The sequence below is a fragment of the Miniopterus natalensis genome, chromosome 1 (genome assembly GCF_054644295.1).
Source record: "Miniopterus natalensis isolate mMinNat1 chromosome 1, mMinNat1.hap1, whole genome shotgun sequence".
Taxonomy (NCBI): Eukaryota; Metazoa; Chordata; class Mammalia; order Chiroptera; family Miniopteridae; genus Miniopterus; species Miniopterus natalensis.
Genome location: NC_142081.1, coordinates 199,305,679 through 199,332,845, shown reverse-complemented (window position 1 = coordinate 199,332,845; position 27,167 = coordinate 199,305,679). Strand labels below are relative to the sequence as shown.

The following is a 27,167-nucleotide window of genomic DNA, read 5'->3' as shown; positions in this document are numbered from 1 at the left end:
CTCTGCTCTGACGTCTATTGTTTTCATGATGCTACTCAGGCAATGAAAGAAAAAACAACACCGGGGTAGTTTAGGGGAAGGAAATAGGCAAGAGTTACAAATGCACCGCAGAACGACAGAATCTGATTAGGAAATTCAATGAGTCAGTTCTACAAGTTGTTGGTGGCAAACACTGGGGTCCAGCTGCTCCCCTGAATTTGGTGAGGAGGAAGGAGGACCCTCTCTCCCGCTGGACAAAGTCCTCAGCAGGACCAGATGTGGTCTCGAGGACCGTATGTGGGCTCTGGGGGGGGTTCCCTGAGAGCAGCCTGACTCCGCTGTCATCCTCAGCAGCCCACTACTGGGTCCTGGACATGGGCCTCTGAGCGTGGACACTTAGTACCAGAGCAAATGACACAGACCCAAATGGGTCCTTCGTGTTCCCTTGCAACTGAATGACATGAGGGGCACGGAAGCCTCTCATTTCTGTCCCCCACTTCCAATGTGGGGGCTCTATCTTCTCTCATGGCCTCACGACTCACTTCCATGGCCTCATTTCCACGGCAGGGAGGAAGAGAGAAGCTGGCAGGTGAGAACACGTCCGGGGCCTGCCGTGGGGCCCACGGCGGCGGTTCCTGCAGATCCCCCCGAGCACGTGGAGAAACGCATGTGTACCATCCCTGCGTGCGGCCCCGGGGTCCAGGGAGGTGCCCCACGCCCACGGTCACAGGAGCTGTGCTGTGCCATGGGCCCCGCAGAACATCCTCAGAAACGGCCTGGCTGCTGACCCAACCACACTTTCCCAGGAGACAGGCAGCAGCCCAGGGTCCAGGTCCCAAAGCCGGAGGGACAGGAAGGGACTCTGGTGTCCACCTAACCCACCACCAGGACAAGGGCCCAGGACAGAGGACACCGATGCTGCAGCCCCTGGGGGTGGAGGAAAAGGTCCTCAGAAGCTGAAAAGTCCCCTCCGCCAGGGATGCAGCTGTCCTGAGTGAAACCATTAGCTTTTACTTACTCAGCTCAGCAGGCCTGGAGTTAATGTGTTAAGCCTGCTCCTTTTGTGTCTCTCCTTTAATTTCCTTCCTTCCCTTTCACAACAATCCACTGCCCCGAGGCTTGCAGGACCCAGAGGTCTGTCTCCTCTCACCACCCTCACTCTGGGCCCTACAGCCAGGCTCTCTCCTGCCCCAGGGCCTTTGCACATGCTCTGCCTTCCACCTCAATAGCTCCCTGCCCACCTTTGGGCTTCAGAGGAAATATCCCCCTCGAGGACCCTCCATCATTCTGTCTCTGCCTTTAGTTCCCTTCACAGCACAAATCACAACTTGCGAATATCTTACCCATCTGTCTGCAACTTGATTTTCTGCCTGATTTCTCTCTGTAAAAGCCACGAGAGGCAGGGAACGGCGGCAGCACCACTTCCCAGCACGCTTGCTTGCACCTGCTCTGTGAATATGTGTGGGAGGCAGGGTGCAGCAGTCTGTGTTCTAAATCATGCACGTGGAGTGGGGAGCTGCAAAGAGGGCCATGGGACAGCCTCCAGAGGGAGAGGGAGCACGAGGCTGGTTTCAGACCCACGCAGGCTTGGGTTTGGCCCCGCTTGGGTTCTAACTTGCTGTGCCACCTCAGACAGGTTACTCAGCCTCTCTGAATGTCAATCACCTGCCTTGTAAAACGGCAATAACATATGAGCAGGGAGGGGCTGTGGAGATCAGTCCCCAGGTAGGGCCTGGAGCAGGGACAGGGCAGCTCCTGGGTCCCCCATTTTTGTCTCTCCAAGCAAGGGGAAGGACGTAGCGTTAATTGAGCACCTACTATGTGCCAGGCACCACACTGGCAGTGGGAAAGCAGAGGTTAATAAAACAGAAACTGCCCCCATCTCTCAAAACTCTAGCTGAAAGCAGGAGACCAACACAGGGGGTCCCTAGCACCCTGGGTGTCAGGAAAGAGAAGGGAGGGATGCCAGCAGGAAAGGGAGGCCTAGACCAGCCTGGAGGGTCACTGGCAAGTGACGTCTCTCCTGAAACAGCCCCTCTGGGGAAAGACAGGTTGGCAGAGGGAAGAGTGCGGCAGAGGCCCTGAGAGTGGACAAAGCTGGGCACGTGTGAGGCCAGAGCGGGGTAGGGAGGGGAGAGCAGCTGGAGGAAGCCCGGCCACACTTGCTCTTGTCTGTCCTGACCCGGGTTCACCAGACATCTGTGCAGGAGTCCCACTGCCCACGAGTGAGCACAAGCTCAGGAGGTGACCACAGGGGCCTCGAGGAAACCTCTCACCTTTGGTAATGCGTACTTCGGTAGCTTCATCAGGACAAAGTCATTGTGACGATAAGACACGTAGTATTTGGTCTGGTTGGCTGAGGTTGCCTAACAGGAAGGAGAAGCATGTTTTTGAGGGGCTAGGTTTCCTTTCAAGCGAGATCCTCATGAATGAAAAACTATATATTCAGCTCGTGAAAAAAAATGCCCTTTTACTTTGCTTATACCTGCCCTGCCTGAAGTAGACAAACTCCTATTCGCCCTTCAAAGCCCCATACCAAACGCCCCTCCTCTGAGAATCTTTGTCCACCCCCTTCAGTCAGAACTAATCTCTTTCCTCCTGCTCTGCCAACACCTTGTTTCCCTGCAGCTGGGTTACAGAGCCAGGTGGAATGAACTTTCTAAGATCTGAGCTCGGGGAGAGGGGAGAGGTTGTTTTGGAAGGATTGTGCTCCTCACCCCAGAAGAAGTAATCAAGAAGGGGTATGACCAATTGTTCACAGAAGTTCCTGAATGTCAGACCCCGTGGTTTCTGAGGGTGGTCCCAACTATGACCTGAGTTCCTGTGTGTCCAGTCAGCAGGGTCCTGGTCACTGGGCTGTGGACAGCTGGTGCCTGGCAGCCAAGGGCAACGGCCAGAGACAGTTCCAGAGTCACCAGAACCCAATGGAGCGAAATGAGTGTGGGTGGGGCCCCCGCTGTGGGAGGCTCTGCTGGGGAAGGCAGGAGGGGAGCACACCCGGCCCAGGGCTCGGCTTTGAGGGGCGTTGGGGGCCTGCAGCCATGGCCACAGGGCGGGGGACGCTGAATTAAGCAGCCCTTGGAAGTCAAACAGCCATTCTACGGCCTCCTGTCTGGGTGATTCCATTTCCCCCGAGAGGCTCACACTCCACGTGGCCTAGCGGCGGATTCCGAGAGCAGAAGCGACGGTACCTTAAGGAAGATGTAGTCGTCCTGCAGGATCAGAGACCGGCGGTCAATGGGGCCGGCGAACGGGGCGCTCAGCCGCTTGCCGGTGCAGTTGTGGATGGAGGCGGTCATGTACTGAACACCTGTGAGGGACGGCAGGCGCGGGCACATGGCATCTCCAACACGGAGCCGCCGCCGACACGGCCCAGCGTGGGCCTGCCCTCCCCGGAGCTCGTCCGCTCCAACGGAAACCGGCGGGGGAGGCGCAGCGCCCCCGAGTCTGCAGGGGACCGTGGCCGGGGCAGGGCCTGGCACACAGGCGGGGCCTCCACTCTCGCCCCCTCCCTGCTTGCCCAAGGGCCGACTGTGTCTGCTGCCCCCACCAGGCAAGGGGCAGCGCTTTTTGATCACCTCGGACTCCCCCACGGGGGGGGGGGGGGAGCCACTGGAGGCCCACCGTCAGCACTCAGCAAGCACCGGGGGTGGGACCGGGCGCGCAGGAAACACTCGGTGCTCAGGGGCCAGAACAGATCACCCTCTTAATAGACTTTTCCACCCAAGTGGAGCTCCCTGACTTCCATGGACCTCCAGCTGGAAAGGGCATTTAAAATTATGCCACATCCTAGCACGTGAGGTCGGGTGGGCAGGACCAGTCAGCGAGGACGAGCGGCTGACATGGGCGCAGGGAGCCTGGCTGCAGGGTGAGGACCCTCAAGGACAGCTGTCTGTGCCCCCTCCCTCGCCCTGGCTTACCTCCTACAGGGTCATGGGCCTCCATGTGGACCAGGTCAGGCTCGGCGCCCACTCCAGACTCAGACCTGGGAAAGAACGGGCTCAGGTTGGCCTCAGGAATAGGGTCCCTGACCCCATCATGGTGCCTGGTCCGTGTCTCACACCCCATGCGGCCACACAGCCTCCTGCCTCCGAGGCCACCCTCGCTCTGCGGGCTGGAGGCCAGTCCTCTCCAAGATGCCACGGCTCCCGGGGGGAGCAGGGTTTCTGCCTGGCTGGGCTCGGGCTCGGCCGAGCGTTCCATCCACTCTTCTTTACAGAAGACTTTCCCACGAGATGCGTGTGGTTTGTTTTGTTTTTGTTATTTATTTTGTTTTGTTTTTGATCAAAATGAGCTCAGGAGGCAGGGACAGGCCTGAGATAGCGGCCTAATTTTGCAAATTAGGAAACAGGCTCAGAGGAGCAAAAGGCGCTCGGCTGTAAGTAGGTGAACCAGGCTTCCTCCAGGACCCTCTCCCCCTAACCCCGGGGCTCCCGGCCGCCTGCCAGCACCGCGGGCCCTGGAGAGGCACTGCTCTCGGCTCCCCCCCACCACGCTCCAGCGAGCGGGCTCAGGCGCGGCTGGAACACAGTGGGCACTGTGGCTGCGGGTGGAGGGACCAAGGAGGCCCAAGGACAGGAAGGAAGGTGCCCCGCAGGGCCGCAGCCCCAGGGCGGTGTCCCCTGAGGGAACACGGACGGCTGACCCTCAGCGCCTGCCCAGCACAGGGAGAGCCTGGCGCCCAGGAGGGGAGGTGCAGATTTTCCGACTGAAAGAAAGCTCGGGGGAGATCTGGTCCAGGGTTTCCCGGTTTCTGCTGTGTCAAGTGTCAACAGGACTGAGATCTACTTGCCGTTTTCTTTACTACATCAACTCCCTTCAAAACCTCTAACTGCCCAGCCTCTGAGCACGAGCTCCCGGGGCTGGGGAGCTGAGCACTGTGGTCGCAACAAGATTCGAGCCAAAGCGACAATTAACACTTCACCTTGCAATCGACACCCTCCACCGGGCCTCCGCGTCCTGACCCTCAGGGTGCTCGTGGGCAGTCAGCCTGCTGCACGGATGGGTCCCTGTCCCTCTGGGAGACAGTGGTTTGCTGGGTGGCAAAGTGACAGGTCCCTCTGACCCTCGGTGGAGTGTCGACTGCAAGGTGAAGGGCTGATCTAGGCCTTTGTGAACAGAGCACTTGAAGCTCCCTGGAAGGAGAGCTCCTGCCTCTGCTTTTCTCTTTTCTGAACAAAGAGGGTCATTGTTCCCTTTACCAGGAGCTCTGACAGTCCTCGGCTGGGCAGACTGAAAAGTCGGTAAGGACACCAGCCTGTTTACTCACCCATTCCCTCCCTCCCTCACTCACTCATCCCCTCCTCCCTCCCTCCCTCACGCTCCCATTCAGTCTTTCTCCCCCCACCCCCTCAGTCTCTCACTCCATCATCAGAGCATCCCCATGGCTAGTTCCCAACATGCCCACACCATGGCCTCAGACTGGGCAAGGGAGCACCACAGGCCTGGGGCCTGGTCCCTGCCCGAGAGGCCCTCGCCCAGGAGTTGGGAAGACAGACTCTGCGTCTATAGCGCCTCAGATAAAGCCTGGCTCCCTGCAGGAAATGACAGGTGTTGCCTCCTGCATCTTCCTGTCTCTAGGTCCCCAAATGCAGCATCTGGGGAAGGTCCCGGGCCTGGCTCCAGAACACTGTTTAGAAACAGCAGTCACGTGAGACGACCCACGAACCAGCAGATCCCTGGATCGAGTGCTGTGGGAGCTCAGAGAACGGGCTTTACTCTGCTGGACTCAAAGGGCAACTCTGAGGCACATGGTTCTGATGACCACTCAAGGCATCACCACCCAGCTTGGATCGGGGTGGCCTCGCTCCCCCCTCCCTGCCCCTCCCTGGAGAGGCCCTGCTGCTTGGCCCGAACTGGGCAGCTCCACAGCTAAAAATGAGGAAGGGTGAGGATTCCCTGGGCGAGCTCAGGTCGAGGGAGAAGCAGATACGATGTCCCTGGAGATGTGCAGGCGGCCAGACTACCCAGCACAGTGACCAACAGCATGGTCACTCCACAGGCCACACACAGAGGCCGTCACAGCCCAGGGCTGCTGCTTCCAGGCAGCGCAACCAGGACAACCATCCCCGCCCCTCTGGGTCTCAGTTTCCCCTCTGGAACGCGAGGACAGACAATCGGCTGCTCTGTGTGGCTTCCACAGCTGAGGGATCAGACTGGAGGCCAGTGCCTGCTGGACGGTCAGCATTCACAGCGTGGCAGCCACTGGGCAGCTGTGAGGACTGTGTTCCCAACGCCTCGAGGGCCGCAGAGACGCTAATGGGGAGGGGGGTGCTCGAGGGCCCACAGGGCCCCGGAACACAGTAGGTCCCCACGCCAGGGGGGGACCTATTTGTTTAGCATCTCAGAACAGTCAGGAGCCTGAGCGTCAGGCGGGACGTGGGTCTCCGGCAGTTCCTGCCGCTGGCTCAAGGACAAAGTGTGCCTCCGAAATGCTGTCAAAACAGCAACATTCACCGCTGACAGCAGGGGGCCCATCACCACTCTCACCACATTCCAGGAGAGGCTGGGGCCAGTGGCCAAGTGTCTGTGTGATTATCTCTGAGGCATAACAACTCGGAGCAATTTGAGAAACTCGAGGGAAGAAATAACATGACTGACCGAGATAATAACACGTTTGAATAGTGCCCGTTGCCCTTTCAGGACCTGTGGGTGGGTTTCCCCCTCCGGCCCCCTGGCCTCCTGGTCTCCGGTGGGCCTGCACTGCGACAGGGCGGGGACCAGACCCACCAAGGCGGAGCCGGCAGCTCCGCCAGCGCCCCAGGCACCTCCGCTCGGAGATCCCACCTCCTCGCCCCTCCCCAGCCCAGCGAGCCCTTGGGGCCAGCAGCTGACATCAGTGACAAGGCCGGTGATGGATGGCGGGGCTCCGGTTTCCAAGGAAGGAACCGGCGCTCCCGTGGGTGGCATGTGGAGGGACAGCATTGCTTCCACCCTCAGCAAAAGGCCGAACCCCCAAGCCCGTGTTCCAGACGAGAGACAAAGGCTCCCTTCAGCCTGGGGCCGGGGTTCAGGAAACCAGCCCCTTGCCACGATTAGCATGGACATGCGTGTGGACCAAGAGGGGGCAGGGCGCGATTTCCACTGTGTGTGTGTCTGTGTGTGTGTCTGTGTGTGCAAGGAAGAGCAATCTGGTGGAAAGAACACGAGCATCCCCGAGGGCGGTTACACAGGAGGGTGATGCCATGGCTGCTGGGGGAACGTGGGCTCCAAGCCGGCTCCCTTCCTGCCCTGATCCCCGCGGGTACGTGTCCCCCATGGGCCTCGCTCCCTCATCCCACACATGACTCCTGGGCCACGGGCTCTTCTGGCTGGTGCTGAGACGCTAGAACGTGGCTCCAAGAACTCGCTGAGCGGCGCCCACGGGAACACAGGGGATCCGGCCCCGCCGCCTGCGGGACCCCGGCCAAGTGCACATGTGGCCCGAGGGGCTCAGGCCCCGAGCCCTCACCATTTCTTCATCGCCCAGTGGAGCAGGAGGAGCCCCCTGGGGTGAGGGGGTGCAGGGCTGGGGGCAGAGCAGGAGCGGGTGGGGAGCCCCAAGCCGGGGCAGGCACAGGGCTAACGCTCCGTGTTCGGGGCTCTCACCAGAACACATGCTCTTTGGTCACTTGCTCATGGAGAAGCATCCACTTCCTTCCCAGGTCACACGTCACGTAGAGCTTTGGGGCAGAGAGAAGGGAAACAGAAGCTCGGTCAGGAACGAGCCTCCTCCGAGGGGCGACCCACCGTCCAGGAGGAGCGGGGGGCTTGGGGTGCCAGCACGGAAAGCCAGGGGCCACGAGAGGCACAGGGGGGTCCCCCGGAGCCCCAGAGGGAGAGAGGCCCTGCCGACACCGTGATTTTGACCCCGTGAGACTGATTTTAAACCTCTGGCCGCCACAGTTGTGAGGGAGGAAGTCTGTTGTAAGCCATCAAGCCTGTGGCCACTGGCAGAGTGGCTGCAGGGATGCCCACGGAGGTGTCTGTCCTCGGGTTCCTGTGGGCTGGCGGGCACAGCCCCAGGGGAGGGGATGCTGATGTGGGGTCTGAAGGGTGATTCCCTCTCATCAGTGAAGGTGGGAGAACATTCCCGCCGAGGGCGAGGCCTGGTGAGCTTGCTGCAGCGTTGGGAATGTTCTGGATGGGGAAGTGGGGTGCGGAGGGGAAGAGTCCTAACAGTGATCTATTCATACATTCCCCCGTTAGCACCCCCTGCACCCCCTCCTGTGCCCTGCTCCATTCTCACACCGCGTGGCCCAGTGGGTGCTCCCGACGCCTCGGGGAGAAAGCAACAGGGGAGCCAGAACCCCCCGCCCTGGGCCCCACCCCGGCCCGCCCAGGGCTTCTGGGTCCCCGCGATTGGAAACATCACCCAGGGGCAGCCGCCCGCGGCCCCTCGCCCACCAGCCGGGCAGCCGCTCACCTTGCTGTCCTTGGTGTAGGCCAGGATCTTGTCCTCCTGCTTGGGGTGGAAGATGAACCTGTCCACAGTGAAGGGGATGAGCTGCTTCTGGAAGGTGGAGGCCTCGTCCGTGCTGAGGAACAGGCTCTGCTCCCCGCTGCTGAGCGAGGAGCTCAGGAAGAAGATCTGAAACAGAGCCAGCACGTGAGGGGCGCACAGGCGGGCTCGCTTCCCGTCCCGAGCCTCCGTCTCCGCGTCCGTGAAGCCGCTCCCGGCGCCGGGCAGGCTGCAGCGAGGGCCTGCCAGGAGTGCGGCCAAGCTGTCCTCCCCGGAACTCCACAAGGTGGCTCTCACTGTGCCAGGGGCCCCTCTGCGGGGCAGATGGGCAACTGAGGCACAGAGAAGGGAAGCAAACTGCCGAGGTCACACGCCAGGCAGGACGGAGCCCAGGTGAGGATCTGAGCGTGACTCCTGAGCCCCCGGCGTTTCAGGGGGCCTGGAGCTGTGGGGCGGGGATGGGACTGTCACCTGGCCACAGGTGAGCACGGCTTTCCCGGGGGACTGGCGTGGGGCAGTGGGACCCCTTCTGCACCGATGCCCCGCTGGGAGGGCCTTCCACCCAGCATCCCTCCAGAAATCACTAAGCCGCACGGAGCCCCCGCCTCTACGTGAACCAGTGATGATCCAACAGGTTCCTTCTTTCCGGGGACACCTAGTGAGCTCCCCGGGTACATCCATTAGCCTCCTCGAGCCCCAGGCCCTCCTCTCCCCAGCAAACCGAGGGTCTGAAGGAGACCCACAGGGGACAGCTGATCCCTTGGTGACTTTGCCCTGAAAGGGGCACAAGATGTGCTGGGAGATGTCTCTCGAGCCGTCGTTCATACAGAGGACGAAGGGGGTGCGGCCAGGGAGCCAGAGATCACGGACTCATGTCTGCAGAGACGTTTAATGACAAGGGAGCCCGTGCACTCAGGACAAAGGCAGGGCTCGAAGACGGAGCGAGCGCGATTCCTGTGTTGCCACACTAACCACGTCACAAGGAATTCAGTGTCAACTTGTCAATGGCAAATGTATAAAGTAAGTACGACCCTGTCGGTGGAAAATCCATGAAGAACGAAAGGATTATTACGCAGCCATGAAAAAGGAGGAAATCCGGCCGTTTGTGACAACCCGGATGGACCACGAGGGTATCATGTTAAGTCAGTCAGACAGACAGAGAAAGACAAATATCCTGTGATCTCACTTACATGTGGAATCAAAACCAAGCTCATAGATACACAGAAAAGACTGGTGGCACCGAGGCTGGGCAGAAACTTCCAGGTATAAAATACAGTCCTGAGGGCGTCACGCACAGCATGGTGGCCACAGGTAAGAAAACTGCATTTTATGTTTGAAAGTTGTTAAAGTAGATTTTTAAAAAGGTCTCATTACAAAAAAAAAAAAAAATTGTAACTATGTGAGGTAATGGATGTTAACTAGAACCTATTGTGACGATCATTCCACCGTATGTACACTCACAGAATCATTATGTTGTACACTTGATACTAATATAATGCTGTATGTCAATTATAACTCAATCTAAAAAAAAAAGAATGGACGGAAAAACAAGTGTTAATCATGGTTGGTTTTAAGTGGGGAGGTTAGAAAAAAGTATTTTATTTTAAATAAACTTTTATTTGGAATAGTTACAGATTGACAGAAAGGTTACAAACAGAGCTCACACAGGCCACGCCCCAGGCTCCTGTCAGTCACACCTTCCTTTAGTAGATACATTGTTGCAATAAAGGAACCCATGTGGGCGCATGTGTTTTCTGAGCGACACACTTCGTTCCCATTTCACCAGTCTTAGTACTCTGGTTTCTCTTTAGATCGCATAAATCTTTCACCTTCCCACTAACGTCTCTATCTGTCCCAGGACCCCACCCAGGACCCCACCCCACGCTCGGTCCTCACGCGTCTCCTCCGGCCCCTCTGGGCCGTGACAGTTTCTCAGACGCGCCTTGCTTTTCAGGACCTTGGCAGTTCTGAGGGACCCTGGTCAGGCATTTTGCAGGAGGTCCCTCAATTTTGGTCTGTCTGATGTTTTCCTTGGGGTGATACTGGGGTAACAGGGTTTCGGGAGAAGAGTGCAGGGGCAATGCCATCCTCACGGTACTAGAACCAGGCCACATGCCGTCCCCGTGGCCTGTCACTGGGATGCTGCCCTCCCTGGCTGGGCCGGGCCACTCGGGTTTCTCCACTGCCCGGTTCCTCTTTTCGCCCTTCCACACTGTCCCTTGGGGAGGGCACCCCCAAGCAGGGCTCACACCTGAGGAGTGGGGGGTCGGCCCCCTCCGCGGGGGCGGAGCAGCTACATACATTATTGGGAATCCTTCCATACAGGAGATTCATCTCCTCTCCCCATTTATTTACTTATTCAATCATTGTTTACATCACTACGAGCTCATGAATATGTATTTTATACTGCGAGCTGTAAGCAGTACCATATTGTTATTGCTCGAGCTCTTCCCGGCTCCCACGGCTCCCTGGACACAACCCCATCGGCCCGCCTCTTCTGAACGCTCTGCACCGCGCCTGGCTTCCCTGGACAATCGGGAAAACGTGACAGGTCCCCAAGACTTCCACACATCTCGCTGGACACAGCGGGGTTCATGTAACATCCACGCCATGCTCCGGGGCCAGGCTCTGCGCTCCCCCAGGGCAGCAGCTCCCACACTGTTGGGGCATGTGGCCCGGGGAGCCCACATCTCCTCGTGAAAGTGCTTTTACTCATAATGCATTTTTCAAAAGGTGCTTACGATGACATTAGTACCTACTGCTCTACCTCCCCCATCACACTGCCCCTGAGCACAGGTATAGGGACTCGAGTCCTTCTTAGACCTCCGGCACCCGGGACAGGCCTGACGTGGGGCCGGCCGGTAACCCCCACCCGAGGGAGACCCGGGTGCATGAACGGATGAATGGAGGCTCCATCTCAGCTTGATGGGTGACTCCTGAGGAAGCTGCTGGCTTTCCTCCTTCAGAAGGCAAACGCTCCTGGGGCGTTTAAGTAACCCAGGGAGCGGATGTCATTTTAAAATTTCATTCGCTTACCCTCTCCACTGCTCAAAGTATCCCACAGCAATGAAGGCTCATTCATTCATTCTTCATTCATTCATTCATTCATTCGTTCATTCATTCTTACACAGGTGCTAAAGCCACAGGGCCAAGCAAGGACTTAGGTATACACAGGGCTTTGGGGGGGGGGGACACAGCATCCAGGTGCAGGGCAGGCCTGGGGGCAAGAAGGAGGTGACACCCCGATGAGCCTTGAAGGACGGATGGAAATTTGACTGGCAGGCCCAGGCAGGGGTTTCAGGTGAAGAAGGCATCATGGTCAAAGGCACCTGGGCGGGGTCCCCGCCTGCCTCTTGCTCAGCTTCACGGCTCCCGCCCCTCACGCCCAGGCGCCAGCCGCCTGACTCCTGGTGTGCGTCTCCAGTTTGCGGAGACGGTTCGCATCGGGAATGCGCAGCAGAGCCAAGACACGTCCAAGCTCGCCATCGCTAATTCAGAATGAAATTTTTGTATTTCGAAACGGCACGTGTTGATAAAATTAAAATACCTTCTTGCAAATTTTCTGAGCCCCGAACTTTGGGCAACTTCAACAAAGCTGACTGTTTCTCATTTATTTTGGGTATCGCTGCTCTACAGGTCTCCCTGCCCCTACCCAGCTTAAGTTTAGCCTGTTTTTATGATAGAGACACCCTTACCTTTGTTACCTCGCTGTCAAATACCTCCTCACGCACCGAAGCGCATTTCAAAGGTCACCTCCTCCAGGAAGCCCCCCGTGATACACAGCATTGTTCTAATCAACCCCCTGCTCTTTCCCCAGCATCTTGTGCATCCTTGGTCTAGTCCAACGTTCCCTAGTGCTCTCTCTGTAAGTCTGCCTTTCCTTCCAGGCCTGGAAGCTGTGCAGCCTGGCGAGGCCCACGTATCGGTCACTGCCATAGCTCCCGCCCAGCAGCTGCCCTCTCCCAATAAACAGGTGTTGATGCTACTTCCACGCAGAGTCAGGGCCCTGGGTCCAGGGGGCCTCTCCACACAGCCCTCAGGGCCGCAGCCCGGCCGCCGGCACGGAGGTGGGAGGGGAAAGAACTGGGTAAGCCCTTCTGGTCAGGCGCTCACTGAGCTGGATCGGGGGATATTTTTGGCCTCAGTGGGATAAGTGAGCCAGGAAAGATGGGGGAAGACAAAAGTGCTGACAAGGGAAGGAGTCGTGGAGCGAAAAACAAACCCATTAGCATTGCGCCGAGCCGCGGGGGCTGGCAGACTGCTCTTCCAAATTGGGAAGCAGGCTATTTTAAACGGTGTATTTTCACCACTCACTATTCCGGGGAAAACATATGGTACCTGTGCAGGGTTCTGGGGCCCACGAGGCTGGGTGGTTTGAAATCAGAGGCAACACGTGAGAGGAAATCGTTGACAGCTTCATCTGAAGCGTGAGTCCTCGGACCCGTGAAGTCGTTCGTGGGGCCCCGGACAAAGGACAAATGCAGGGCTGACCCCCGGAGTTTGCGCTCCCAGCTGCCTGAGGAGGAGGCACTGCCGTCTCTGGTCTTATTTGCCACCTGGAGACAAGAGGCCCAGGGGGGCTGTGTCTTGTATCACGAGAACCTGATTGGAATCCAGGGCTCCAGCGGCCGGCACCCCACTCTCGCCCACTAGGATGATGCTCCGCAGGGTGGAGATAATCCTGGGCACAGCCCAGCCGCCAGGGTGGTCACCCTGCCTGTGCAGAACGTGGCCCACGGGCGGCATCAGCACAGGTGGGTGGCGCGGGCTCTGGAGGCTCGCGCAGCCGGGCTCCGACCTCGCCCGGCCCCGTGACGCTGTGCAGCCTCGGGCAAGCTCATTCCCGCCTCTGAGCCTCAGTTTGCTCGTCTGTAAACGAAGACAGGCCCTCCCACTGCAGGGGTCATGGGAAGAGTTAAAGGAAACAATGTATCTAACAGAACTAGCACAGTCCGGGGACAGCCGAGTTTGTCACTGTAGCGTTTTCGCTTCCATAAAGGGAGTTTGGCTCAGCGGAGTTCATTGAGCGTTGAGCAGGCACTTCTTTGGGTCAGGGTCACGGAGCTGAGGCTCCTCAAAGGCGGTGGTGACAGGGACAGGGAGCGCATGGCCCCGTCCCGCCTGAGTGTGAGTGCCTCTCCAACTGCGCACCCCAGAGCCTCACCTGCCTCACGCTCGGCCTGGCCTGGGGCTGGGGGCTTCCCGGAGGAGGTGTTGCCCGAGCCAGGCCTCAAAAGATGGGCAGCCAGTAACAGCAGAGCTCAGCGTGACCAGAACGTTCACTCGGATGAGGGAATGAGAGGGGACCACTCCTTTCACAGAAAGTCATGTGCTTGGGGTGTTTTTTTCAGGTGGGTCACGTTATTGACATATTTATTGGATACGCTTTGCTGACTCCAAAGCAAGTCCAGCCCACTCTGGGGATGGGATCCGTCTTCCCGTCAGAGGGCGACGCGTCTGGGTGGGCAACAGGGGACACGGGCACGGGGCACCTAGGAGGGCCCAGCGCAGGCCAGAGCTGGAGCACCTGCTCGCCCTCACCCGGAGGCGACCTCAGGCTGGCCTCCCTGCCCCACCCACGGTGCTCGTGGGCTCTACGGTGGCTCTTTGCTGCTCTGTCACCTGCTGCCACGTATGTCCACGGCAGGAACCACGTGTGGCTCCGCCTGCCCCGCTCGGCTGTCGAGTTCACTTTCCCGGGCTGGGCTTCTACCATCTCGGCCAAAAGGTGGAGCCCCCGTCCCAGGCAGCCCGGCGGTGGAGCTCAGGGAGGGCCGCCTCCGAGTCCGCGGGGAGACGGCCGCCTCTGCTGGCCCCGGCTGCTCCACACGCCGCTCGTTCCCGTTCAGAGCCCCTCGCGGGGGAGGGCTCTGGTTAGTCCACCCCTACCAGGCAGAGCCCCAGCCTCGGCGTCACTGGGGCATCTTTCTATTTAAACCCAACCACCGGTCTATTCCTGGCCACACAGATGTGCCCAGCTGGGGGCCCTGAATGCTCGGCTTTGATGCCGACTGAGGAAGACACAGGAGACAGACAAATGCAGGGGCGCCCACCCCCAGGTCCCGAATTAGAATCTGTGCAGAGCGCCTCACATGCCCGCGTGAGTCACGATGCACAAAAATAGCCCTCCCGCCACCCACGCCTCGCCCGGCAAGGCGGGCGTCCTGCTGGGATCGTCAGCACGCGCGGTCAGCGCCCGGAGCTTGGGAGAAAATTGCTCCCTGTAAGTGCGAGCGCAGAAGGCCCAGGGCAGCCTGACAGGTGCAGCCTTGCCATCTCTGTGTTCAGTGGCCTCGGGCATCCATCCCCTCAAATCAGAGTCAGGGATCTTTCCGGTGCTGAGGTTCCAGATCGGGCACCACACTGGACCCCTAGGTAAACAGAAGGTCCTCTGTGTGCTTTCTTAAACTGGAAAGACCTATTCTCGGAGAAGTCATGGGTCACCTGAGTTTATGTCAATGCCAGCCTGCCATGCCACGTCCCTGCCTGACACTTTTCGGGGTCTCTCCCACTGTGCTCCCAAGGCTGGTTCATGACTCCCTCATGACCTCATCATGCAGATCCTGCCAGCACACAGCCCGAGTTCCGGTCATCCTGGGCTGTTTCCAAGTCCCCAGAGGCCGGCTGCACCCTCGCACTCTGCTTGGAGCAGCTCTCACTCTGCCAGGTGCCCCTGCCATCCTCCCTGTGACTGCAGTGTAGGACAGGCCAGAGGCCGGAGGGTCGGCAGGAGGCCGTGCAGGGGACAGGCCAGAGGCCGGAGGGTCAGCAGGAGGCCGTGCAGGGGGCAGGCCAGAGGCCAGAGGGTCAGCAGGAGGCCGTGCAGGGGGCAGGCCAGAGGCCGGAGGGTCAGCAGGAGGCCGTGCAGGGGGCAGGCCAGAGGCCGGAGGGTCAGCAGGAGGCCGTGCAGGGGGCAGGCCAGAGGCCGGAGGGTCAGCAGGAGGCCATGACGGTCATCCAGGTGAGACCAGCTGCTGACCTGCATCAGGGCAGAGGCCACCTCCATCCCACGTGCTCTGGGAGGGCCACACTCTGAGCCCACACTCATTTTAGTCATCTCCTACCATCGTCACCATCAACCCAGCCTCTGAACTCAGCGTGGGTGCCAGTGACTTGTGGGTCCGAGTCTCGCCTCTGCATAGACGTGAGCTCCCTCGAGCAGGGCTGGGCTGACAAGAATGAGATACCATTTACTGAGCACCTACTGTGTGCCTGGCCTGCGCTAGGCACTGGCACACAAGTTCTCATTGTATTTTCACAGCAGCAATGAAGTGGGAGATGTTTCTGTCTCCTTTACAGACAAAACCCGGAAGATCAGAGACACAAAAGGACCTGATCCAGTCCCCACTGCCTGGGGGCCAGGGCACCACACGGGACTGGGCCCCACCTGGCACAGGCACCTCACCCGCCTCTGCAAGGCTGGGACTGGCAAGCATCCAGCACAGCTATGAAGCTGGTGGTCAGGAATGAGCCGGTTCTGTTTTCCTCACGGGGCCGACAATCCCTGACATGCAGGAATGTCCCTAAGAACGTCTGTAAACTTAACCAGGGGCGGACGTTTCCTTCCCTGTGGCCAGAGGCCGCCGTGGAAGGTCTGTGTCTGATCGATAGTAACGAGATGAGGCGGACAGACTTCAGGACACAGAAAAATAACTCGGCACCACTATTTTCTAGCTTGGACTTGTTAGCAATCTTGTCGGTAGCGTTTGTGAAATGAGGGGCCCCGCCAGCCCCTCCCCTCTCACTACTGAGGACCCCGTTCTCAGAACGGGCGTCCGCTGAGCTCTGGAGGGGGCCCGCTCGCTCTGGGCTCCGTGGGTGAGGCACAACGCGGACAAAGCGCACAGCCGCCTGCTGGGGCAGTGAAGACGCTTTCACCAGGACAGTTGTATTCAGCGTGTGCAGTCAGATCCGGGAACAATTTGCTCATTTATCTGCCCCTTAATTGAACAGCAGAAGCGGGGGACGGTCTCGGGGCCCCTCGGTGTGGCAGCTTCAACAGTGACTCAGCAGCCTCCCGGGGAAGATGACGGCATTGCCACTGCCGGGCAAGGTTGTTAAAACATTGCGTTTGCTTCAAGGAGCGGCCGCTCCCATGGCTTGAGGCGAATGTCCGAGAGCTGGAGGTGTCGGGCTCCGCACCAAACCGCCAAGGCCGCAGCCATCAATGCGGGGACAGTGGATGTTCCACGGTCACAGCACTGAGTCGGGGCAGAGCTGAATGGCCCATCACCGCGACGTCCTCATATCTGGGTGCAGACAACCAGTCGCCCCCCGGGCTGCCCAGGCCGTGATTCGCAGCTGATGCCAACGTCGGTCCCGGTTTGCAGGAATGAAATGCTCCTGGGTCACCGGGTAAAGATAACAGCACCGGGGAGAAAATCATCACACGCAGCATGTATCGAGCACTTACTATGTGCCAGGCGCTACACCGAATGTTTCATGTGCGTTTTCGACAACGCTCCGATGAGGCAGTCACTCTTGTGGTCTCTGTTTGATGGTCCTAGAGAGGGCGGTAACCACTGCCTGGCAGGTGGTGAGTCTGGGACCAGCCACGGCCGTCCACCCTCACTCCCACACGGCCGGCGTGGGTGGGGGCGCACCCTGTTCATCCGTCGTCACTTGTGCATTTACGGAGCTGGTGTCACCTGGTGCTGGGGACAGAGCAAGGGCATCTAGTTGTCCTTGGGTTCACGGAGCGTACAGTCTAGTGGTGAGACAGGCGACCGCAGAAGCATTCAAGGGCAGTTACCAACTCCAAGGAGGGCCCCGGCACCTAACCAGGGGGTGTCTAGGAGGCACTGGCAAGGCCGCAGAGGGAGTGAGGTGGCCAGGGGACCCGTCCGGCAGGAAGGGGGTGAGGAGGCCGTGGAGACAGGGAGAGAGGGCTGAAGGAGATAGGTGTAAACTCTGGATGCCCCCCCGGCTCCCGCTTGGGGCACTGGGAGGAAAGCAGTCCCTGGTGGCACTTACAGCCTTTAAGGGAAAGAGCCTGAGAAGAAAGGACAGAGAGGAAAGCACCAGGGAAGCCACAGGCCAGAAGGAGTGGGCACGGGGCCGAGCCCAGATAGCCCAGACATGCCAGGGACTGAGCAAGGACCGCCGACTGATTGTAAAAGGGAGGGCACTGGTGTCCCCAGGGAAGGACGGCATGAGAGATGGTGCCACCTGCCAACCCTTTTCAAAAATACATATTTTTTAATCTCAAATATTTAAAAATATATATATATATATATATGTTTTTTATATTTTTATCTCAGAGAGAGGGAGGGAGAGGGAGAGAGAAACATCAATGATGAGAGTCATCGATCGGCTGCCTCCTGCGGCCCCCGACTGGGGATCGAGCCTGCAACCCGGGCATGTGCCCTGACCGGGAATCGAACCGTGATCTCCAGGTTCCTGGGTTGACACTCAACCACTGAGCCGCGCCAGCCAGGCCCAGCCCTTTTCCCTGCCCTCTCACCCATGTGCCATCAGCCGCCAGCGAGCCCCGTGGCCCCTCTTTGCCGGGGCTGTGGCCCAGGGCAGAGCTCAGAAGCGCTGGGGGACAGGACAGGCCCGCGGCAGCGACGGGGGATGAACAGTCTGCTGGGCCCATGTCGCCTCATCATTCGGACCGCAGATGAGTGATGATTTAATTACATTCGGGGGAAACAGCTCTGCAGATTTCCCGAGGGTCCCGCAAGCACGTGAAGACCGATGTGATGAAGGCTCTGGGTTCCGGCAAGAACTGTCGGTGACAATGTTCCCGACAGGGACGGAGGGACATCTGCCTGCGTGGAGGCTTCCCGGGCTCCACCCCGACAGCACTCAGGCTGGAGGCCGGCTGTGCCCCCTCCACAGGCACAGTCCAAAGAGAAGGTGGTGGGGAGTCCGCCCCTCCTGTCGCTCATGACACAGGGACACCCAGGAATTGGAGGCAGGCCGAGGTGCTGTGGCGCCAACTGGACTAACACACTTTCTGATGCTGGGATCACCGCGACAGTGTCCCTTTGTTTGGATACCTCCAGTGATGGGGGGATCCCTTCCTCACTGACTGCATAAATATTTGTCTTTATAACAAGTTCCATCCTACAAGGCAGAGAAAAAATGGCTTTGGAAGCAGCAGGCCTGTGCTGAGTTCTGGCCACGCTATAGAGCTGTGTGACCTTGAGTCAGTCTTGTGGCCCTGGGAGCCTCGGTCCCACCCCTGAGAAGGAGTGTGACACCTGCACCCTCCTTGCTCCCCTCTGGGCCTCTTCCTCTTACCCGAGCCTCAGGCTGAGGTGGGTGAGGGTGGGCAGTGGGAAGAGGAGACCCCTTGGGCCTGGCAAGGAGCACGGTGTGGCTTCCTCAAGAGCAGATCTGTAGTCACCTTTCCCTGTGAGTGAACCTGGGCGAGGGGCTGCACTCTGGGGCAGAATATGGGCGCTTCTGGGCCCTATTCAGATCAGAATGTCATCAAAATCCCACACTGTCCTGGATTATACTGATTAATAACTCACAGAATTGCTGTGGCTGTGCAGATGTGACAATGTACAGAACTCAGCAAGGTGGGCAATAATCACAGAGTAACAACTACCACAGTAGTAACAATACCCACAGCAGTAACAACAATACCCACAGCAGTAACAGTAACCATAGTAGTAAGGCTTTGTCAAAGGGTTCTGGTGCTTAAAAAACATACTTTACCTCATTTGATTTTCTCTGATCACTACCCCCCCCAATACACACACACACTCACACATGCACACAACACATATACACACTCCCACATTTTACAATCATTGGATAGATAAAAAATACATAAAAGGCACATGGATAGATGGATTAATGGATCAATGGATAGGTAGATGGGTAAGTGGGTGGATGGATGGATGGATGGATGGATGGATGGATGGATGGATGGGCAGATGGATGGATGGGTGGGTGGAAAGATGGGTGGATGGGTGGATGGATGGATGGATGGATGGGCAGATGGATGGATGGGTGAGTGGGTGGGTGGGTTGATGAGTAGATGGGTGAATGGCAGGGAGTCATGTAGGCATGGTGGAAAGACAATAGGATTTACAGTCAAAATATTCAGAATTTTGTCCTGGCCTCACTTTCACGAGCTGCCTGGCAGGCACCACAAGGTCCCTGTCCTGGGCTCCTCGCCTTTAAAGTGGAGAGGGGTGACCAGCTGCTGACCCACTAGGGTTCTGCGAGGCTCAGCGTGGCTGTGAGACTGGCTGAGTGGTGACGTGGGGCATCATAAGGCAGCCCTGGGGAGCCTGGCACAATATCCACCAGGCACAGTTCTCTCTGCCAGGAATCACCTCCAAAACGTACACCGAGGGAACATAATTTCCACATGGCTGGTTTTAAAACCAAGTAATTAAGTGGTTTTACAGCCAGTTTTTAAAACAAGCTCTTTAAGCTGGGAGTATAAAGCGTGTCCCTGTAATAGCCAGTTGTTCTGTTTTGTGATTGCTATTGCAACGGGTTTTATAATTAGGCAGAAAGAACTCGCTAACCCACTCAGGCGGCAGCAGCCGGAGCGGCGGCTTCCTCAGGACCTGGCCCGTGAAGGTGCCTGCTGGGGAGGGGCTTGCAGCGTACAGGGCGGCCGACTAGAAAATACGACAGCCCGGCTAGAACGGAGGGAAGCCCCTGGGCTTGGGCTGCGTGCGTGCATGCGTGTGTGGGTGCGTGCATGTGCTTGTGTGTGCATGTGTGCATGCATGTGAGTGTGCGTCCGTGAGTATGTGTGCACGTATGTGTGTGCATGTATGGATGTGTGCATGCATGCATGTGTAAGCGTGTGTGTGTGTGTGTGTGTGTGTGTGTGTGTGTGCGTGTGGAGATGAGGGGCCTCAGAGGAGGCATCGATCCCAGCCTGGAGGGTGGGAGTCAGGAAGCCTTGGGATGAAGGTGGTTTTAGCTGGTGTGCGACTGTTGTGAGTGACGTGGCTTTGACCACAGTGGTTTGGGTCTTCCCACCTGGAAACCTGCCCCTGAAGGCTGGAGTCAAGTGGAGGCTACAGTTGCCAGAAAATATAGGGCCCTTACTTAAATTTGAATTCCTAGTAAACAAACAACTTTTAGTATATTTCCCAAAGATGGCATATTTTTAGTATCTTTGTGACATGCTTATAAAAAATAACATGTTGCTTATATGAAACTTCACTTTGAGTGTCCTTTGCCCCCTAAATCGGCAACCCTCAAGAGGCGCTGAGCCCCTGGAGTGGAGATCGACCTGCTGGTCACCCCCGGCCAGCAGCGGCTTCTCATTGACTACAGTGAGTGACAAGCATCGCGATGGAGGACAATTTGGGGGGCCCATGGGAGCACAGAGCCACTTAGCCCTTCGGCATTGGTTAAGGATAGCTGCCCGAGGAAGGTGTCACTTAAAGTATGAATAAGAGTTAGCCGGGGAAAGGTACTTTGGGAAAAGTTATTTCAGGTCCTGAAAGAGCCACATGTGGGCTCGAGGACGTCGGATATGGCGGGAGGGGTGAGGGCCGGGAGGGGGCAGGCTGACAACCGCCTCCATCTCAGATTCCCGAGGATCCATCAGGGCAGCTGCTGCCTGGCCCACGGCTTTGTGCACATTTAAAAGGTGCCCGGTCTGGGGGGCTGGCCCTTTACCCAGGAAAACATTCTCCTTCTTCCAGACCAAGGCGGCTGCTCCGGGGGCACCACACAGGGATCCCTGGCCTTACGGGCCCACTGCGCCGCTCCCACCGCCTCCCCCTCAATCCTTTCCACTCGGTCTTATTTGCTGGGTTATTTAGGTCATGTTAGAAGCCCCCCAACTTTTTATTTGTGCAGAGGCAAAGTATCAATAAATATATTTTAATTTCTCAATGGGAACCCCAAAGACCTATTTTTATACAGCTGACCCAGCCTGGGATGCCCCTATGCCTGCTCATGCATTCAACAAACACCCCCCTGCCCGGAATAACAGGGGCCCCTTCAGAAGGCGGATGGCCCGGTGTCGACATGCCTTGCTGGCCCTGGGGCCCCGGGCTCCCTCTGGGGAGCTTCCCTCTGCCTCTCAGGCCTGAGGCTCCTTGCCTTCACCCCCCAACCCCAAGGAACCACCCTGGCTTCCTTTCTGTCCTGTCTGGCTCATCTCACTGTTCCGCAGGAAGGGGCCCTGCGGCCGGATGCGAGGAGCCCCGGCCTGAGCCACTGCTGCTGGCCTTGGTCCTTGCCCAGCTCGAAGGCTCCCCGCGCCACCGCGATGACGCTTTCACGGGGGGACACACACAGCTCGACGCCAACGCGCTCGCCGAGAGGGCAGCCGGCCCCGCCCGTCCCAGCGCCGGCGGGTCTGGCAGACGTGCTGTGGCTGCCACGCTTCCCGTCTGTGCGTTTAAGAACTCGGTGCGTGGCAGGGAGACCACGGCTCAGGCTCCCACGGGCAAAGCTGGGCGGGCGTGGCCGAAAGCACGTCTCGGTGCCCGAAAGGCAGGAGTGGGGCAGCGTCCAGCGGGCCCGTCGCCTCTGTCCGCCTCGCCTCGCCTCGCCCGCCCTCCCACAGCCGCCCACCTCGCAGGCCGCAGGGGTTTCCTGGCCCCCCATCCGCCGGCATCTCCTGCACACGGGGGCTGAGCCAGGCTCATTCAAGCCACCCGACACCTGATCACGACACCCTGAGGACAGCTCATCGATTCCCAGGTTGGCGGGAGGAGCCGATGCAGAGCCTGGCGCAGACACGCCGCCCGGCTGTGCCCCACTGGACTGGTGCCAGGTGAGCCCCGTAGAGGCTCTTCCTCTGAACCCCGCTGACCCAGAATGACCCTGAGTCAGGACGGCAGTGGCGAGGGCCTCCTCTGAGGTGACAGTGTTGAACTTTCCCCAGAAACCCCACCTTTCCTGCTCCTGGAACAGCCCCTCGCCCACTGTGACAGCCCCATCCCCACAGCGGTGACAGCCCCTCGCCCACTGTGACAGCCCCTCCCCCTACTGCAGGAGTCTCTCAAGCCTCCCTCCCTAGGTCCACACTGGGTTTGGGTGACAGAGGACCTGGCCCTCAGGCTCAGCACATGCTTCTCTCGGGGATCCTCAGGGTTTCCTGCTGGGATTTTCCAGGTTCAAAGGGCTACACCCCTCACTCTTCTAAAATCCCCAGGGTGTCCTGTGAGCCCCGCCACCTGAATATGTCGCTTACGGGTCTCATCCCTCAGCAGGCGGGTCCCCGCCCATGCACCGCCTGAACAGCTGGACCAGCCTTCCCGGCCAAGCACCCGTCTACTCAGCTGTCGGGGGGTGGCACCCAGAGCCGGAAAGACGGAGGGGAGCCAGTGGCCACAGGCTCCTTCCAAGACCAGGTGGGAGGGTGCTGAGAGGGGCACCCCGAGGGGTCTCCTTCAGTCTCTCCCCCACCCAGAGCTCGGGGAGGCAGGGAGGCCACAGAGGCCCGCTTCCAGCAGCCTCGCCAAGCCTGGGCTGAGCCAGGACCTTCGGCCCTGTCGGGAGAGATACCGTTTCCTGGAACCCGGGACCAGCGGGCATGGACAGCTAAGACCCCGGCCCAGCGCCAGACGCTTCCACTCCCCGCCAGGCAGAGGCGCCGGAGCAACCCGACGGCCCCATTTCTAAAATAATGAGACTCCCCTAGAAATTCCTTTTAAAGTAACATTTTTTAAAAAGTAACGAGCTTGTCTGAGGGGGAAGCAATGGGCTTCAGAAGGAGAGAAAATCTGAGAGAACAGGTTTTTCCAGCCAAAGGCACCCCATAATTGGGTGTCTTTTCGAGCCTGCTAATTAAATACTTTCCCCGAGTCAAAGAGCTGAGTCCTGGCACCAAAGGGTGCTGTGCAGACAGCCTGACCCGAGGGTCTGGCGAGCACCTGTGCAAAGTACTGAGAGGAGCTGTCAGCCTGGCCGTGGGCCTCGCCCGCCAAGCTGGCTGTTGGTGTCTCTCCGGCCCGCAAAAGGGGCCCCCCAGCCCGCGCTTGCGCATGTGGCCCGGGTGAGGCCCACCCACGGATCCGTAACAGTCTCATTCCTGCCTAATCTGCTGTAGAGCTGCTCTGTGTCTTCTGATCACAAGATGCGCCGAGCCTCTGAGCCCAATTTGCCGGGAGGAAGGCTGCCTCGGGACAATTAAAATCTCATCTGTGACCAGGCGGTCTTCACGGAAAGCTGCTCGTTTCCACAACAGTGGTGCCTGACGGGGAAATGAGAGGGGACTGCTGGGCTTCGCCATGTGCCCACAGGCTCAGACGCCAAACCGTGAGCCTTCGAGGGCAGGGACTGGCCGGCTGGTCCCTGGTGGAGTATCCAGGTGAGCTCCTGGTTAGTGATAAAAATCCACTGGGAAGGCTGAAGGTTGGGACAGACACAGCCACACCCCACTGTGCAGGACAAGGGAGAGGTGAGGAAATCCCCGAATCATGGCCTCGGATCGGGACCAAATCCAGGCCCCACCCTGGATGTCATCAGACTCTGTCCCTCGTTCCTGTCACACAGCTCCGAAACCCTCACATTCCCCACTGATAGGAATGGCTGGGGTCCCCTCGGTGGCTTCAGGATGGGCACCGGTTGCCAGAAAGACCAAGGCCAATTGGAGGGTCGGAGCTTACAGCCCCACCCCTGGGGCCTCGGACAAGGGGAGGGGGCTGGAACTTGAGTTCAGTCACCAAAGACCAAGATTTTAATGCCGACATAAGGAAACCTCCGCAGCCCCCGAATGGGGCTCCAGAGCTTTTTGGTGATGGACACATCGGAGTGCTTGGGAGAGTGGTGCCCAGGGAGGGTGTGGAAGCTCCGCACACCCCACACCCCACACCCCACAGAGGGCTGGTCCAGCCCCCGATTCTTCCCTGAGCGCCAGGAGTGGGGGGTTTTGAGCTTCAGTTTCCCCAAAGGAGTGTGGACACGGACATCACCCAGCACGTGCGGGGTCAGCTGACTGGGCCACGCTGACACCATTTCTTCGAAACTGTTTCTTGATTTAAATCCGCCGGCAAGCTGAAAAAAAGGTATTTTCTATATTTTAAAGACAAGAAAGCTCACGCGTATAAACAGAGCGATGCCTTTGTTTCCTGTTGCCTCTGGGGCAAATCCCCGCAGTCTGGCGACTAAACAGGACACACAGGCTCTCAGTTCTGGAGGTCAAAGGTTCCTGCCGGGTCTCCATGGGCCGGTTCCTCTTAGGGGCCCCAGCAGAGAATCGGACATGTCCCTGCCTTTTCCAGCTCCTGGGGGCGCCCACATTCCTCGCACGCCTGGCTCGCGGCCCTCCTCCCTCACAGCCAGCAGTGCATCTCTGCCACTATCCAAAGTCACGGCTGCCTCCAACCAAGGCTCACGAAGTACCTCTGCTGTTGGGGACCCATGCGATCAGACCAGCCATCGGGCCTGTCTGGGGCCCTCCTCTGCCACGTCAGGTGACACAAGCACAGGCTCCAGGAAGAGGATCCTGGGGGCATCACTGCCTGCCACAAGCATGCTCTCCAAACAGTGATGCGCATGAAGCCCATCACCCTTTCCTCATCTGAGCAGATCACCAGCTGAGGGCAGGGTGCTGGGGGTACAGTCAGGTAACCACCATCGCTGTGCCTGGCTCTTGGTAAGAGTCAGTGATTGCTATGAGTTTGGGATGAGATGAGTGGAGGTCTCTAGGGCAGTGGAGGGACCACCCTGTTTCCCATCAGCGGCGTGACCTTGCCAGGTTCTCTCTGAGCCTCAGTTTCCACATCTCAAGAATGGGTAAATTTATCCAAGTTCCCTAATCAACATGTTTTGTATGGATGGGTGAATGGACGGATGGATGATTAATGGATGACGGACAGATGGATGGATGATGGATGGATGATAGATGGAGGATGGATGATGGTGGATGGATGATGGATGGATGATGGATGGATGGATGATGGATGGATGGACGGATGATGGTGGATGGTGGATGGATGGATGATGGATGGATGGATGGATGGATGTAGGATGGATGATGGATGGAGGATGGATGATGGTGGATGGATGATGGATGGATGATGGATGGATGGATGATGGTGGATGGTGGATGGATGGATGATGGATGGGTAGATGGAAGGATGGATTGGTGGATACATGCATGCACGAATGGATGGATAGATGGTTGGGTATATGGATGGGTGGATAGACATGTGTCAGTCTTCTCTACCAGCTCCTCCAGGGCAGGAGCGCCAACTAGTTTCTCCCTGAAAGCATGTCTGACCCTAATTTTTCAAGATGGAAAACAAATGCCTTACAAGGACCTTTTCATCCCAGTCACTGCCGCGTGTCCATGGACAAGGCAAACCTGTGCAAGTCCCCTGACATGCGGTCACATAGGGGGGGTCTCCAACCACAACAAACTAAACTCTCAGAGTATCATTCAGTAGATTCAAAACCAGGTTTCCAACTGTGGTTCCCTGAGCACAAACTGACCCTGAATGGTCTGAAAAGCTGTTTCCTGGGGTGGTCCTCAACCGTGCAAGGGGCAGAGCAGACCCCAGGGCCTGCTCCTGAGCCCAGGGACCCCAGCAGGCATGTAGAGACTCCCACGCTCTGGAGACCCCTCTCAAGAGTGCAAGTTAGGACACAGCCTTTCCCTCTAAAAAAAACAAACCAGTGGCCACAGGTTTGAGTGACCTAAGGAAACCCAAGGCCAGCTTTGCCGGACACATCTCACAGCCCACTGCCAACTCCAGGGTGACACTGAGAAATGGGACCTCGGTGGGATGTGGCCCTTGAAGGAAAAGGAAGGATCTGCGGCCCACAGACGTCGCCCCTAAGCAGGCATTTCCTCACTCGGGCGGACAGACAGGGGCACTTCCTACTTTAATGCCCATGACCTCCTCCCTCCAGGGACCCTGACAGAAGACAAAGGACTCTGTGGACTGTCAGACAGACTGGACAACTCTGTCCCGGGTCTCTGACAAGCCCTGAGGGGCTGCTTTTCACAGTGAGAGAAATTGGCTTTAAAGGCCCAATAAAGTGCATTCTGTTGTTAGAGAAAAGCAATCCATCTTCTGTGGTCGTTGCTACTGAGATGACAAATTGATTCTTTAGAAAAAAATCCTTGCTCCGCATCTCCGAGCACAGTCCGGCTGTCAGAACACGGTGCTTGGGGGAGGGGTGCCAGGCGCTCTGCTCCAAGGAGCCCCCGGGGGGCAGCGCAACCCAGGCCATCTGATGGCCCTGCCGCAGGGAAGGGGGTGAAGGACAGTCTCCCCAATAGGCCACTTCATGTTCTCAAAGTGATGGGAGACGGGCCCCTCCTCCCTGCGGTGAGCACCAGCCTGGGAGGATGGTGGAGGGGACTCCAGTCAGCTGGGTCTCTATGGAAACCCCTAGAGCGACCACCTGGGACCTCATCACCCCCTCACCCCACCGACCCCATTGCTCAGAGCTGGCATTTGTCAATGTCACCTAAACCCTGACAATAATGCCCCGACAGGTAGAGCACAAACTCCTAAGAGGGGAGCTCTTATCTGGCCTGTCTCACTGTGTCCCAGGACGAGGCTGGCACGTTTGTTTGTGGGGTCAAAGAACAAACCAACCCGGCCACTTGACACCATGGCTGTCAAAAGAGGAGACAGGCTCAGCCCGAGGTCACAGAAGCCGAGAAGGTGTCAGCCAGACTGGACCAAATATTACCTAAAAACCCTCGGCCCTCCTCTCATTGAGACCAGCACCAAGACCTAGAAACCCCACATCGGGGAGCTGAAGGGGGTCCTGCTCACCGCCCAAGACCAGGCTCATTCCAAGTGACGCGGAAGCATCTAGAGGCGTTTCCCCAGGAGCAGGGGCG

General features: G+C 58.3%; 1 protein-coding gene across 2 annotated transcripts in view; it reads right to left on the bottom strand.

The window, feature by feature from the left end:
• Positions 1-27,167, bottom strand: part of SORCS2 (sortilin related VPS10 domain containing receptor 2) — a 249,520-nt gene that overhangs the window by 40,584 nt on the left and 181,769 nt on the right. For both annotated transcript variants that reach the window (XM_087828373.1, XM_087828379.1), the window contains exons 4-8: positions 8,384-8,548; positions 7,567-7,640; positions 3,900-3,964; positions 3,171-3,289; positions 2,256-2,345 (exon numbers count right to left, since the gene is read on the bottom strand). In XM_087828373.1, the coding sequence (XP_087684499.1) occupies positions 2,256-2,345; positions 3,171-3,289; positions 3,900-3,964; positions 7,567-7,640; positions 8,384-8,548 (513 nt within the window). The remainder of the gene's footprint in view (positions 1-2,255; positions 2,346-3,170; positions 3,290-3,899; positions 3,965-7,566; positions 7,641-8,383; positions 8,549-27,167) is intronic.